General features: G+C 39.0%; 1 protein-coding gene across 1 annotated transcript; it reads right to left on the minus strand.

Annotated features, from left to right (window-relative positions):
• Positions 1-3562: 3562 nt before the first annotated feature.
• On the minus strand, positions 3563-16902 carry GJA1 (gap junction protein alpha 1). Its single transcript, XM_004263870.4, has 2 exons — positions 16712-16902; positions 3563-6467 (listed from the first exon to the last, which is right to left on the minus strand). The coding sequence occupies exon 2, from the start codon at positions 6449-6451 to the stop codon at positions 5306-5308; it is 1146 nt and encodes a 381-aa protein (XP_004263918.1). The 5' UTR covers positions 6452-6467; positions 16712-16902; the 3' UTR covers positions 3563-5305.
• Positions 16903-16962: the final 60 nt, after the last annotated feature.

Raw genomic sequence — 16962 nt, forward strand, 5'->3', positions numbered from 1 at the left:
TATTCTTGTTACTCTACTGTCCTTGAAGCAAAGTTCCACGTCTGCTCTTGAGTTCTGAAAATTGCCAGCTGCAAATTCTGACATGCCAAGGGGCTCAGCTATATTTGCCCAACCAAGAAAAGGTAAAAACAGAATCTTGGAGCCAGTAAAGATTATAAACATGTTTCTATACTTTGGGTGTGCTGTTTATGAAAAGAACCCACTTTAAGACTTTAATAAGCCCCCAAACTTCATTATTTTGCTCTCCCTCCAAGTACAAAGCACAGATGTTTTGGCATGTTGGAATATGAAGTTTGGAATTTTTAGGAGAGGCAGTGTGTGGGCAAGGACCTAGCACCCTGGGCAGGTAGGGGTTCAGCAAGTTTCTCAAAATAAGGTGAAAGAACAGCCCATGGCCTAGAAGCTTTGTGAGGACCCACAGGGGCTAGGATGATAATGCAGTGAACCAAGAGGGTTCACTAGACTTCTTCCCAATATTTAAGGACTTGGGGCAATCCTACCACTTTTAATAATAGGTAGCATAAGTTTGTGCATGAAATTCTGAGGTAAAATGATGGTAATATAAAATATATGATTATCTAACAAGACTAGGTAATTTCATGTAAAAGCAGAGGCTTTGCTTAAATAAGTTTCCTATTGTTTACAGAGTAAGAAACACTATTATAAGACTATAAAAATGACCCTGAAGTTTCTCCTTCCAGTTTCTAACATGACCATCCTTTCCTCCATTTCCACCCAATATTAATTATTTTTTCCCCAGCAGATTCTAGAACTGCACCTCCCAATTCAATAGCCATTAGCCATATATAGCTATTTAAATTAAAATTAAAATAATCTTTTTCTAAACAACCCTCAGAATAGGAGAAAATATTTGCAAATGAATCAACGGACAAAGGATTAATCTCCAAAATATATAAACAGCTCATGCAGCTCAATATTAAAAAAACAAACCAATCAAAAAATGGGCAGAAGGCCTAAATAGACTTTTCTCCAAAGACATATAGATGGCCAAGAGGCACATGAAAAGCTGCTCAACATCACTAATTATTAGAGAAATGCAAATCAAAACTACAGTGAGGTATCACCTCACACCAGTTAGAATGGGCATCATCAGAAAATCTACAAACAACAAATGCTGGAGATGGTGTAGGGAAAAGGGAACCCTGTTGCACTGTTAGTGGGAATGTAAATTGATACAGCTCCTATGGAGAACAGTACGAAGGTTCCTTAAAAAACTAAAAATAGAATTACCATATGACCCAGCAATCCTACTACTGGGCATATACCCAGAGAAAACCATAATTCAAAAAGACACATGTACCCCAATGTTCATTGTAGCACTATTTACAACAGCCAGGTCATGGAAGAAACCTAAATGCCCATCGACAGATGAATGGATAAAGAAGATGTGGTACATATATACAATGTAATATTACTCAGTCATAAAAAGGAACGAAACTGTGTCATTTGTAGAGATGTGGGTGGACCTAGAGACTGTCATACAGAGTGAAGTCAGAAAGAGAAAAACAAATATCATATATTAACGCATATATGTGGAATCTAGAAAAATGGTACAGATGAACCTGTTTGCAAGGCAGAAATAGAGACACAGGTGTAGAGAACAAATGTATGGACACCAAGGGTGAAAGTGGGGGAGGGGGGTGGTGGTGTGATGAACTGGGAGACTGGGATTGACATGTATACACTGGTATGTATAAAATAGATGACTAATCAGAACCTGTTGTATAAAAAATAAATTAATTAAATTAAATTAAAAAAATAATAATCCTTTTCTTCAGACTCACTAGCCATATTTCATGTGTTTCAATAGCCACATGTAGCTAGTGGCTACCATAGTGCACAGAATAGAACATTTCCACAACAGAAAGTTCTACTGCTTCTAGAAGATTCAAAAATTTCCCATTTTTTAAACCTGAAATTTTATGCCAAAAATGAGTATCTAATAAAAATTTGTGGAATAAAACTGCATAGTTTTCTCATAATTTTAAAACACAGCTCAATTTAATTTTTAGTTGTGGAAAATAGGCAGCCAATTAAGGTAAGCAAAACGGAGTGGAACATCATTATTAAAACTTCTGGAAGGCTTCACATTGTAAGCTTCATGGAGCAGGGGACTATGGGGTCATTCTAATAATCACCACTACTTAACAAAGTGTCTGATATATGGCTGGTTTCTCAAATTTTTAACAGTGATTTCCTCTGGAATTAGAACTTCGCTGATGTCTCTGTTGGAGAATGGGGAGACCTGAGGTTTGATTTTCAATTTCGTATACTAAAACTGTAGTTTAAAACTGTATATTTATAATATACTTAGATTTTATTTTTTTAAATAGTGAGAAGCTTTAAAGTTTGGGAAATGTTTAAGATGGACTATTTTTTTAAAGATGTAACTTGCCCTCCCACCTCCACACACGTACATCAGAAACCTACATTCAGTAGTCTATTTGTCCATCTGTACGCTATGAACTGTTTGTGAATACACACACACATTCAAATAAACCACATTTCTTTATTCCCCGTAGTAAATGCAAACACATACATGCACAGAGAAAACTTGCCTCTCCCTTCAGATTCTCAGCCAGACAAATGGTAATACTTGAAGACATGTTGATACTACCAATTATATTGACTCAGAAACTGGTTAGTAGACAATCCTTTGACTTTAGGCACATCCTGTAACATTTGTTCATTAATTAAAAAAAAAAAAAAAAAAGAAGCCACTGAACTGAACTAGGTTATTTCTAAACTAGTAATATTTTTATGTTCCAGGCATTTACTAGTTTGCTTTGTGATGTGTTCATGTAAACAATGTTAGTAAGTTAAAAGCTTTTGGGACTTCCCTGGCGGTCAGTGGTTAAGACTCCGTGCTTCCACTGCAGGGGGCATGGGTTTGATCCCTGGTCTGGGAACTAAGATCCCAAATGCCACATGGTGTGGAAAAAAAAAAAAAACTTTGTTGAAATGTGACTTAAAAGTGATAATACATTTTATATTTTAAACTACAGCAATACTATCAGTTGCCCAGAATTGTTCTTGTCCCTATGAATGGTTCAATTTTTCTTGGGTGTTAAGAATTTTAAAATTCATATTTTCTGCGTTTTCACAATGTCTTGGAAAAATAGAATCATAGATCTATTTCATTCTTTTGTCACACAGCATAACCATACTCAAACCAACCCTGCATTATTCTTTTATATCTGGGAGGCCCTATAGCTTTAAAATTTTAGCACCCTCATCTTTTTATGCTTACTTCTGTCATGTATGGATCTACTAAATTACTCACTTTAGACTCTATCACACATCTCATTAATTTTATATTCCAAATTCAACACTCTAATACTTTACCTTCTCTGTTGAATAAATATCCAAATATGTTCATCAATGTTGCACTGAATCTAGCTAATAATAAATACTGTCCTTTTAAAGATTCTGGAATCTTGTGAATCTTATTTGCCCATATCCTCATAACCAATGGAAATGTCTTTGATAATTGTGAATTGATGCAATAAAAGTTTTAAAAAATCACATGGGATATAAAGGCTATCTTTATACTAAATTAAAACTTTATTGAATAAAGAACACTCTCCAGAACACATGATCAGATGGACTAGGTCTACATTACATGCAATGAAGCTGAACATGACAGTAGTTTAACATGGAATGTCAAACAAATTAGTATTTCTCATTGTACAAAACTGCTTATGTAGTTGACATGCAAGAAGAAAAGTATGATACTCTGCATTTTCACTAATCATCCGTGATGAATTTTAAAAAGACATTTGAAGAAACTGGTAGATTTCTTTAGGATAGATTTCAAATAAATTAGTTACATGTGTACTATTGAAACTTCTTTCAACCTCTCTTGCATTCCAAATAAAATCTTAGTGCAAACATCAAAGTTGCTGGTTACTCCAAAAGACTGTCAAACTCATGATAGAATAAAAGTTCTGAATTAATGTGCATAAGTAGGACAAAACCAAGAATACCAGTTACTGCAAAATTCATTTAGGCACACTTAATAGTCCACTCTAAGCATTTTTTCTAAGTCTCTCACATTAAGTACTAAAGCCTGTTTACAGTACTAAAATTCTATCATTCAAGCATCAATGATTATATTTCAGAAAAAGAAAATCATTCATTTCAGCAATAGCATTACTGCTATATTCTAAAAAAAGAAAAAAGAAAAAAAAAGAATCATAATTAACAAAACCAGTATCCATAATAGGATACATGGAGAAAAAACATTTTAGGGGAAAAAAAAATGTGCTTTACTTGCACAGCAGGAATTATATAATGTAAACACCATATTGGCCCACACCACAAAATCCATGAGAAAGGTTCAAATTTGAACACCATGTGTGCATTATTTTCAAATCTGTGTTTGTGAGTTTATACTGCATCTGCTTGTACCAATACATGACAAATAAAACACACTCTTCCACACACATTCACATACAAGTGATTGTTAAACATTGAGCATGGCTTGCTTCCCTGACTTTAACTCAAAAAATGGTAAGTGATATCCCAACTGTTTTTTAAATGTCTACAGAAATCATTAAATGAATGTGAATAGTAGTTGAGGAATGATGCAAAGTGATGGTAATAATAACGTGGATGTAAAAAAGAATGTACATAAAACTGGCTGAGATTTGCAAATGCATGGAAAGTCTTCTTCTGTGGGCCGTGTCTGAACTTTTAACTGATACCAAGAATAAAAAATATAGTAGCACAAGTCCATTGACACCTGGAGGGTCAGGCCTAGAAAGCTTACCTTCAAAGTGCAAATTTTAACAATGGAATGTTTTAGCAGGGACATAAGGACAATCCTCTGTCTTCTTCTTGATAAAGAGAAGTAGGATGTTCAGGAAGTATTTTCTCCTGGCCAAAGTTATTTCAGTTTCTTGGTAAAACAAAAAAGTATTTAACCAAAAATATCACCCACCCAGTCTTTCACATACACAGAAGTATTCTTAAGGGTGTGTGGGGAGGAAAAAGCCCTTAACTATGGATCACCTAATGCAACTTTTATTTAAAATTTAAGTTCTTTGAATCAACTACATTAAATACCAACATGTACCTCTCTCATCCCTTCCCTCTCCACCTGCCTATCCCTAACACCCCCAGTGAACCAGGTATTCTAATGTCTTTGTGTTTTCTAAGCCTCGTGACAAGGCTGTTGAGTACCACCTCCACTGGAAAAAAAATGAACACCTAAGGTGCACTTTCTATAGCACCTTTTTCTTCTCCACAACTGAGTGGAATCTTTATGCTCTCAAGACTGGACCTAGATCTCTAGGTCATCAGGCCGAGGTCGGCTGCTGGCACGACTGCTGGCTCTGCTGGAAGGCCGCTGGTCCACAATGGCTAGAGGCTGTAGTTCATGGCCAGCATCGAGCTTTTTAGAATTCTGGTGGTCATCAGGGAAATCAAAAGGCTGTGCGTGGGAGTTAGAGATGGTGCTTCCTGCCTGCCCCATTCGATTTTGTTCTGCACTGTAATTAGCCCAGTTTTGCTCACTTGCTTGTTTGTTGTAATTGCGGCAGGAAGAATTGTTTCTGTCTCCGGTAACCAGCTTGTACCCGGGAGGAGACATGGGTGAGAGGGGAGCGGTTGGGGAGGAGCAGCCATTGAAATAAGCATATTTTGGAGATCCACAGTCTTTGGCATGGTTCAGTGGGCTGCTGGTAGTGTGGTAAGGATCGTTCTTTCCCTTCACGCGATCCTTAACACCCTTGAAGAAGACATAGAAGAGTTCGATGATGTTCAAGCCAAGAGACACCAAGGACACGACCAGCATGAAGATGATGAAGATGGTTTTCTCTGTGGGACGAGAAAGGAAGCAGTCCACCTGATGCGGGCAGGGATCTCTTTTACAAGTGTAAACAGCACTCAAACTGAATCCATAGACGTACCACTGGATCAGCAAGAAGGCTACCTCAAAGACAGACTTGAAGAGGATACTGATGATGTAGGTTCGCAGCAAACCCCCTCGCATTTTCACCTTGCCATGCTCTTCGATGCCATACTTGAACTTCTTTATTTCAATCTGCTTCAAGTGCATCTCCAAATTCCTATCATCAGTTTGGGCTTTGAGTTCCTCCTCTTTCTTGTTCAGTTTCTCTTCCTTTCGCATCACGTAGAACACATGAGCCAGGTACAAGAGTGTGGGAACAGACACAAATATGATCTGCAGGACCCAGAAACGCACATGAGAGATTGGGAAAGATTTGTCATAGCAGACGTTTTCACAACCAGGTTGTTGAGTGTTACAGCGAAAGGCAGACTGCTCATCACCCCAGGCTGACTCAACTGCTGTCCCCAGTAGCAGGATTCGGAAAATGAAAAGGACTGACAGCCACACCTTCCCTCCAGCGGTAGAATAGGCTTGAACCTTGTCAAGGAGTTTGCCTAAGGCACTCCAGTCACCCATGTTGCCTGGGCACCACCTGAAAAGAAAAAGACAACTAAATGATCATAGGCCACAGATTGTTAGTTTAATATACAGTTTCTTTCAGCCAGCAGTCAAAGTACTGTAAAAGATCTATCTTTCTAGCACTCTTCAAAAACAAACAAATAAACAAACAAAAAAGCCACAAGTGCGAACTCTTCCATTTTCCCCTGAAAAGAGCTCTCAAATTTTCTTGAGATACTCTACATCTTCGAAACAGCAGAGCCTATGTGCAGAGTAAATTGCGATCTTAACCTTGCGAAGATGTATTACTTGCTCAACCACTGTCTTACCACATGACTTGAGAAGTTGTCTGCGCTAAGTGTCTCTGCTTATTTTATCCCCCTGGACGGTCCAATTAGAGGACTGTTCTTACCTGATAGGCCTGTGTCTGCATGCACACCCAAGCAAAATGCTGATATGTGGTATTCAAAAAGCATGGGTACCTAAGAATTGAGGTAAGAACACCCATACCCATGCACATGCATGCAACCTGTTTTCAAACCTCATTCCTATTACATATAGTACTTTATTCCTAATTGTATCCTGAAATGTTTCTCCTTGGTAATTCAAGTGTCATTTGTGCATACTCTACAGTGTAGTCATTTATACTTCTCTGTTTCTTCTTAAGCAGTGACTCATGTGGTTCAGAAGTCTGTCTTCTGCCCAGAGGAAAATACGTTGTGCTGAAACACACCATTTTGACACACTGTGTCCCTAGATGCAGGAACGTACTTTCAAAAAACAAGACTAAATGCACATCACATTTCAAGTAAGAGTTCAATTGACCTCGATACTAATTATAGCCTGAGAAATAAAAAGACAACTTTAGTGTTATCTCTAGTAAAAAGGATTGGTTTTAATCTTTGGATTGCTGTACAAGTAAGTTCCTTTACTGGGCTTTGGGTCCTCAGCCCACGCGCTCTATTTAACTTCCTATCAATACCTAGATATCTCAAGCCTAGGACTTACCCATTATTGGGGCTGATATGACAGGAATCCCAAAAGTTATTTAGTTCAATTTATTCTTCTAATGCCAATAGTCCTTTTAACTGATGAAAATTGAGGTCTTAAGTATATAGGAAATATTCAGCTATCCGTAGAGCCAGAAAAAGACTTTCAATCCCAAGACCAAGGCTTCCCAATGCATGACACTGGTCTTAAAATTATAGCAAAGCTGGGTTAACGTTAGAAATGTTTCCGTGCTTTAACATATACAATCTTAGCGGGGGCTGAAATCTGGTAAGAAATGAATAACATTGCATGTGGCAGCCAGAGAGAATATAGTCTAATTTTCAGCAGAGAGTAATTGGAGGGTTCAGAATGGGATGAAGTAGTCAAAGATTATTTAATAATTAAAAACAAGCAAAGCAGAGACTTTTCAGGAGCTTACTGAATTTTAAATAGTATAACTAGGGCTTCCCTGGTGGCGCAGTGGTTGAGAGTCCACCTGCCGATGCAGGGGACACGGGTTCGTGACCCGGTCCGGGAAGATCCCACATGTCACAGAGCGGCTGGGCCCGTGAGCCATGGCCGCTGAGCCTGCGCGTCCGGAGCCTGTGCTCCGCAATGGGAGAGGCCACAACAGAGGCCTGCGTACCACAAAAAAAAAAAAAAAATAGTATAACTAAAAGTAGGATTATATAGACTTCCTGGAAATATGTTTGTTGTCTGGATATAAAGAATTTTTCACCTGGTATTAAACTATAAGCCATCTTCTCCTTGTGGGAAGTAAATGAGGTCCATGGGAATCTTCTTCCCCACCAAGCAATATTACATTTCTGTCTAATGGCTGTACCTCCTGGCTATAGAGGGCAGAAAAAAATGAATTGGATACTGGCCTGGGATTTCCTGGATGGAACAAAGAAGAGATGGCTGATTCATAAACTGAAAATGTATCAGCTATCTAAATTAGCAGTCAGTGAGTATTTTTGATGACAGCCCAGAGACTGGTGCCAAAGAAAGGGGGGTGGGTGATGGGTAAAGGTTGGAGGTCAGTGGTAAAGGTTGGAGGTGGGTGGGCAAGTTACAGTAAATAACTTTTTTATGACCCTGCCAGTGGTCATAAAAAAGGGAGCTTCACCTCTAGGAAGGGCCATTTTAGATTGTGAATCGAAAGTGAAATTGATGTATGGAAAGAGCAGTCAAACAAGAACAAAGGCTTGTAGGACTGACAAAGAGAGTGAAATAGCCAGGGGAAAGCTTGAAAAGCTTGAAGAGAGGCAGTAATTTAGCTTTGATGGACAGTTTGATATGAGAGAATGTAAAAGAAAACTACAATTTAGCAGAAGATACTACACTGGGAATGAAGAAGCACAGTCCGTGAGGACAGAATTTTTGAAGCTCTATCAATAGACAGTTTCGATGTGATGATGTGTAAATTGGTCCCGATTCTGTGTAGAGAATTACAATATTTTGCCAGTGTCATCTGCTTTTGCTCAATACTCCAGTTTTGGGGGGGTGGGGGTGGGGGTGAATGACAAAAACAATCAAGTATAAAATGATAAACTGCACACATCTCTTCACATTCACGCGATGATCGAGCTCAAGAAAAACTTAACGTGCTTCAGGTACACTGAGAAGTTGTCATTTTAGTCAGTGTTTCGTTTTTATTCAAAGTAAAATATGTAGATGCTTGTGGCAATTAATTACTAAGTTTCTTTACACTCTATGGAAAAATAAAACTTGAGTTTCATATAATTCTGAGATTCCACAAAAATACCTTATAGTGCCACAGTATGTGAACTGTGTCACTGGACAGCTCTCTAGGTAGTAGCCAAGTTGTCTTTTCTTTAAGCAGCCACCCAGTTGTCATTTGCATTAACTGAGTTATACTCTTTTACCTGAATGAGTTGAATTATCCAATTGGAGACCTAGTATCCTGCAACATGTAGATACCTGTTATTAGCACTATCATAGAGACCATCAGATAATGTTTAATGTGATGGCTCATAATGTCGTTATCTTTTTGGTAGTCATTCACTTTGCTGTGAATTAAAAGTTCTATCAACTGGTTGTCCCCTCATCCCCATTATCATTTTCATTTTTCCAAGTCATAGTTGAAAAAGTAATGCCCTTTTATAAGAAGAGGTCATAATTATGTTTACAGAATCCCTAGCATTGATTTACAGACTATATACCCCATTCACATTCACTAGTATGAGACAGGTATATTCCTTATTTGATATATGATAACATCATGGCAGTTGAGCATATATCCTGTATATTCATGCCTTCACCTCTAGGTTCCCAGGGTGGAAATTTATATGTAGATTAAGGTCTAGGTTAAGGAGTTGTACAAACTTCTCATTAGGAGCATATGCTTGACAGTAGCTGGACCGTCCTTCTTGTGTCCTCTATGTACCATGTTAGATCACATTTTCCATTGCTCTTCATGGCCCTCTAGACTAGAAGCCAAAAACCAGTCACGCCAGGTGTGACCCACGCAAGGACCCTCTGGGCCCTTTGCAGGTTCCCGAAGGGCATCAGAATCACTTAGCAGCATGTGTTAAGAACATACATTCCTGACACTCACCAGTTTGAATGAATATTATGGGGTAAGGGTGGGGGGTGGCTTGTGAATCATTCTTTTGTTTTTTTTTCTTTTTCTAAACAAATGCATCAGGTGATTCTGAAGTAAGTTTTCAGGCCAAGAGGCAAATGTTTCTTGACATTTTTTGGTGCTCTGTCTCGTCTCTCATTCAAAATATTTAGGAGTGGAGAAATGGCAGGAGAGCAGAAAGGGATTGAGTGTCTAAAAAGGTCAAGGGGATGGGGGGGCAGGGTTAGTATGGGGAGCAGAGGTCTCTGGGCAACTGGGAACTGAGCTTACCCTTTACTGTACAGCCCCCTGTCCCTCCACCTCCATCGGCTGCTCCCCAAGAGCACAAGGACTCAAATGCTTTATTCAAAATGAAAAAAAAAACTTCTATTTTAAGTTACTTTTGACCGTCCCCTGTTCCAGAGCCATATAAACAAATCACTGTGCCAAAGCTAGACACTTTGCTGTGTCATTAATGTTCTAATAATTATTAGGAGAATTAGAATATATTTTACTCCCAATTTTAAAGATTTTCCCAAGAAGAGACACTGTAATGAGTTGAGAGTGGGGAACTAAAATAAAATAAAGGTAAATAGGAGTGCTTCCTGATAAAAATCCACTTAATGGATTTGGGGGGTGGGGTGGGGCAGAAGTACTCTGTGTGTTTCTAATATCCTAAACCAAACATTATAAGCCCCTTGGGATTTCCCTGGCAGTCCAGTGGTTAAGACTCCGAGCTTCCACTGCAGGGGGCACAGGTTCAATCCCTGGTTGGGGAACTAGGAGCCAGCATGCCCTAGGGTGCGGCCAAAACAAAAAAAACTATAAGCCCCAAAACTAAACTGTAAACTCTCCTAATGTTTTTCTTTAATTTTTGTAAGAACCCCTCTCCCTTGCAGTAAATGTCTTTGAGTGGGCTCAGTTGTGACCATTCCTCTATAGTTACAACAGCCAGATGTGTTTTTGGTAATATTCATACCCACACATAATTAACATAATCTACATTCAACCTGTCTGCAAATTCTATAGGTTTTATCTTCCACCCAAAACAGACTATGAGTCTCACCACCACCCCTGCTCTTAGCCTGATCTCAGCCATCATCAGGTTACTTGTCACCTTTCTTCAGGTTATATGTCAAGACCCTAGTTACCCTGCTCGCCAATCTATTCTCCTCAGTCAGTCTTGAAAAACTAACAAGCCGATCTGCCTTGATCAGCTTGGTTCCATCCCCATGGCTTGTTCTGGTATCACCTCATCAGCCAGCACTCTAGGTCTGTCACTTGCTACTCCCCTTGTTCTGTTTTTGTTTTTTTAATGGCCCTTGGCTCTACTTGGCACATTATGTATTTACTTGTTTATTGTTTGTCTGCCTCCATGACAAGGACTTTTCACTATCTGCTTTCCTCAGCTAGAATGTGAGCTCCATGAGGGAGTTTCTTTTGTCCACTGCTGTATCTCCAGTGCTTAAAAGAGTTAAGAGATAGTGAATATCTATTGAATGAATTAAAAGCGGCTTGTACAAAGAAAGGTACTAGGTTTCACCAGTTTTGTTTGTTTGTTTACTATCTCCTTGGGACTCTCTTAATTATAGTTATATATCCCAAACTTCTGAAGTTTCAAATTAATTAAAAAGAGACTTCCACAGTAAAAAAAAAAAAGTGGTATTGTCAGCATCTCATATTACACGGACTATTACATTTTCAAGTGATAATTGCTGTAACAGAGAACTGTCTGAAACAACATACTTTAAATGATTCCTGAACAGGCAATATGACTGAATTAAGAAAACAGACTCTTTAACAAAGAATTTGTTAAACAAGGTCTTGAATTTATTACACAAGGTCATAGTGATTTGGGATTCTTGCAGAACTGCACCAGGTATCATAGATATTTATGCAGTTTCACTATTATGCTGTTTTACAGGTTAAGATTTTAAAACAACACCACCAAAAAAAAACTTGTTCGGTCCAATTCTGCAGTATTCTAATTCTGACTGGACTACACAATTCAATTGTCGCCGAAAGAGACCCCACAGTGTCTTGCAATAGAAGAAATAATCTGTTAAAACTTGTGTTTATTTTAAGAATGATAAATCTCGGGGTAAGATTGGGGCTCTGAAGAATATTGGGGAAGAATAACAGCTGATATCAACCCTGGTTAATATAACATCTCTATATAGTTTGAGTGTATGTTAGGCAGTTAAGTGATTTGAATCAGGTACCATAGAAAATGTATCTTCCCAGTTCATCAGGTAATATACAACCTTTGCTTCCTTATACCTGGGTAGTTAGCCTAACTCTGTGATGTATCAAACCTATTCCGTGTAAACCTCTGTTCTATTTAAAATTCTGTCTCATGGCTCCCTGATTATCCTTAGATTCCTTTGTAAAGACTGAAATACTGCTACATTTCTGCAGGTATCTGATGTGTGTGGCATTGCTTTTTTGAGGGAGGTAGGATGGGGAACACACTAACAAGCCTTCTTTCCACGGCCCTCACCCTTTTTCATCACCCTGTCAGCACACATCAGCCTCCACAGAACAATGAGATGAGATGGGAGTTGAGGAGTGAGGGACTCCATCCAAAGAGACAATCCCCTCCCCTAGTCCAATAGCTACCACTCAACTCCCCTACTAACGGAAGTTTCTAATGGTCACTTGAGGGGTGCTAGAGGAAAGAGCCTAAGTCAGAAGCTGCAGGCTAAAAGCCATGTTCTTAGATTGTGATTGGATGGACTTTAAAATAACGCTATTTCTATCAGTTTTGGTGCTTCCCCCAAATGTCACCTCCAAATTTACTATTTTTATTGAACAGCCTAGTTATTTTGTCATCATATAAACACACTCTTAGAGCCCTCACAAGTGTATTGATTAAGAACAGTCTATTTTCCTTAATGAGCATTGAATGAATATCTCATGCACATGAAGCTCTTAATAAAAGCTCAATAAAGTTTAGCTATTACTCTTTAAATGAATTTTAGATATAGATATAGCCCACTTATTTTCTAACTTTGGCATCCTTTCTTTAGCAAAATAGCAACTAAGAAGTGATTAACATTTGCCTAATGGTAATCAAAATTAGTTTTCTAGATGCTCCTGCAATGAGTACAATATTGCTATTTTAGCAACCTCAAAGAGATTTATGAGAAGGAGGAATTTACCCTTTATCAATTAATAGGGAGAAAGGACCATGAAGAGAGTCTTTGTGTTTCTATTTGGAGGCATCTCCTCTAAATCATGGAAAAAGTCATATACTATAGAATGTATCTGCCTTACAGAAATTGCTAAAAAACACTATATATTTTCTATATTACTGTCAATTTTAAACATTCCATAAAACACATTTTTTTTTTGGCCATCCTGCGTGGCATGTGGGTTCTTAGTTCCCTGACCAGGGATCAAATCCGTGCCCCCTGCAGTGGAAGTGCGGAGTCTTAACAACTGGACTGCCAGGGAAGTCCCAAAACACATATTTTTAAGAAACTATTTAGAAAGCTAGGAAAACTTGGATGTGAAAGTTATTGAAAGTTAAGAAATTCTTAAAGAAAAAATTTATATGTATATATATATATATATATATATATATATATATATATAGCTCACCCTGGTTTGTGTTTTAACTTTGGCAAAAGACAGTATGTACACACATAGCCAAATGGTGAATCTAGACAGGCAAAGTGGAGACAAAGTGAAGAATTTAGGTAGTTACCCGAAGGAGGTTGGGGGGGACTTCTGTTGAGGAGAAATTCTGGGGATATTTTTTTAAACTTGACTTATCTATACTGAATATTGACATTAATGGTAAACACTAGATAATTAATAATTAATAACTTGTCTCCCCAGAGCTGAACCAACTTAACGTGTGTGAATATGCTCCAACAATCTATTCAAACAATTAAGAATCTTGAAGGGAAGTCAGATCAGAACAGGAAAGGTGGAGTAGAAGGCATTAATCACTGGTGACTTTCCTATCATTCCCTTCCCTCAGTATCATACATAGAGGCTCTGAGGCTCATACCAAGCTACCCCTCTGGATATCATCAGAGAAATGAAGGAATGCACTGTAATGTGAGGTTTCCATCCTTCTCTACGCAGGAACTGGAAACATGTACGTAACAAAACAACTCTCGATATCTGAAAACACACCCTTTCAGACACTTGCTTGGAACTGTGTTTCCCAGGGTCAGCAATGTAAGAATTACACTGTAAAGGGCCAGGAATTGAGTGGATGGGGTGGCAGTGATAAACTATAAAAGGTAGTAGAAAAATGTGGAACATATTTAAACAGTGAAGAGAGTAGGATCAAAGCATTACCACTGCATTTTCCAGGCAAAGGACAGGTGATAACTATACTGACTTTGGAAACTACAAAGCACCAGACATACACACTGCTAGGACAGAATAACCTTCTGGCAATCTGGCCTACATAGAAGAATTACCCTTTCTCCTGAAGGGTTTTCTACTTGGCTTTTTTCATTCTTTGAGACAGGGTTAATTTAATGAGGTCTCTGCATTACTGCAGGATTTTATTCTTAGCAATCCTTGTATAAGTTAGGCTTTTTAAAAATTTTTCATAATCTACTCTTCAAACTGCCTGAGGCATTTTAGACTGAGTTCAAGTGTGCCCGATTATCAGAGGGTGAGATTAAGCATCTTTTCATTACCAGCTTGGTTTGGGAAGCAGAAGAAATTAAACCCACCTCCAAATAAAGCCACATCTATTTTTCCAACAGTTTATAGCTCTCCTCTTCCCACCCCCACTTTGTACTCCTGGAGAGAAACACAGACACGCCCTAGGGTTGAGGGTGAGGATGAGGTTGGTCAAGGAGAGCTTTTGATAAGCTTTATCAGAGATGCTCTGTAAACATCTGGATGGCCAGCCAAGAGGATAAGGGTGGGCGAGCCGCTGCTGGGAACTCAAGGTTTGAGTTTCCGAATTCTGATCTGCCTCTGGACACGTCATGAGCTCTTTACTCATTTCATTATGGGGCTTCCTCCGCTCTCCCCACCCCATCCCTATTCTTGGGAAGTTTTGAGAACTTACAGAAGAGTTACAAGTGCCATTTAGGCACGGTAATTCCCAAGGTACTCAGATTTCCTTATGCTTTATACAGTAGGATTCAACAAGTTCAAAAAAAAAAAAAAAAAGGACACTGCGGGTGCGGGTTTTGGAAGGGAAATTAGATTGACACATTTAATTCAATTAATCACTTGCTCTTCTTTTACCATTTGGCCACAGTCCATCTCTCCCCCCACCCCCGCCTCTCTCCCCCTCCCCCTTCCTTTCCAGTGGCGGAACTCGGACCTGCGCTGGGTTTGACCGTGAGGATTTGAGGGAAACTTCTCAGCAAACGTTTCCAAAGCGCGGAGGCTCGGCAGTGCAGGAGCCCCGGGCGAGCCGGGCAGATGATAAGATGGCAGGAGGCTCCCCGAGCCCTCCCGGCCCCAGGCCCCCGTCCTCGTTCCGCAAAGCTTTCATTTTTATTTGCTTTTCAGCATTCTCTGGTGCAAATACTTCAAACTGCAGGGTCACACCAAGAATTTAAACTAATTAGTCTGTGGAGTTAGAACAGACAAAATCCCGACCGGACACGAAAACGCACGGTTGCATTTCTGGCTAACAGAATGTGTGTTACCCATAAGAGCATGTAAGAAATTGAGCCCTTTAAAATAACAAATCAGTGTTATCTTTGCCTACTGGCAGCACCGCACCCTGCGGCTCAAACTCAAAAATGTTGCCCAAGAGCTCTGAAGTCTGCTACAGGTTCGGACAAGCGGAAGGCGGCGGGGGCGTGGGGCTGGGGGGAGGTAGCTCCCTCTAAGGCGCCGATTTAAGAAATTTCGTTTCCTATTCTTTCTAGGAGCCCCTGTCTTAGGAGACCGTTTTGGAAATGCACCCTGGCATATACTCTCTTCTAAACGTCCGTTCTCTCTCTGTTAATGCTTTGTTAAGTAACCACCACCCATTCAAGGGATTTCACCTCCGGAACTGCCAGCGTGGTCGACTCAGTGGTGGCTCTCCTGAGGGTCTCAAGATTTTTGCATAGTGGGTGCTAATACAAAGTAACCCTTTACTGTTGCTTTAAGAACCTCAATATTACAGCTCTGATTTTTATACCTTTTTGTTTACCGGGTAAAATTCTAGGAAGGGACCACGTGGAAGTCAAGCAGCAACGTCTTAACAAAGCACTTTGTTAAGAAGTTTGCTTTGCAAGGCTATAGAACATCAATCAAGATTTCCATATGAAAAAGTACAAAGAGTAGAATTCTATAGCAAGCACGCTAAGCAAATTTGCACTTTGATTTTTCTGCTGTTGTCAGTCAAACCCCCCAACCTAGGCCCCCTAACCCCGCCCCCCTCAAAGTTACAAAGCACCTAGACTATTACTGATTACCCAAAAACGTAGAATTATCCTCTAAAATGGAGAACCAAATATCCAGTAACTTTATTCTAATATTCTGATTCTAATCAGAAAGATCTGAATCTTATTTACCTGTTGCATTATTAAAAGAAAACTTTTTAACAGTCAAAAAGTAAATACCGTAAGTTCAATTTTAAGTTTAAAACTATAGACACTTTCAAGTTCATCATTCCCTTTACAATATCATGTGAAAGCTACATTTAACAAATTTTAAAACTTTAGAAAAGTTTTTCTTGTAGAAAAAGAAAGGAATAGGTAAAGATCTTTTAAAAAACTTACTGTTTCTCTTGAAAGAAGTGAAGTAGTCACGCCAAGTGATTGAACTCCTCAGAGAATGAAGTCAAATGCAAAAACAAGTCCAGGCCCTCAGACCTGTCTATTTAAAGTTTAAAAGTCTTCAGCTATTTGGTACTTTCCTCACTCCTTCCCCCTAATGAAAGAAAAGTGCTGATACCTCATAAAAGCTTTTTTCTTACTTGGAGCACAGAGCTTTTAAAAGTTTCAAGCCACTGACTCAACAAGGAGGAGGG

Source organism: Orcinus orca, chromosome 12 (genome assembly GCF_937001465.1).
Source record: "Orcinus orca chromosome 12, mOrcOrc1.1, whole genome shotgun sequence".
Lineage (NCBI taxonomy): Eukaryota > Metazoa > Chordata > Mammalia > Artiodactyla > Delphinidae > Orcinus > Orcinus orca.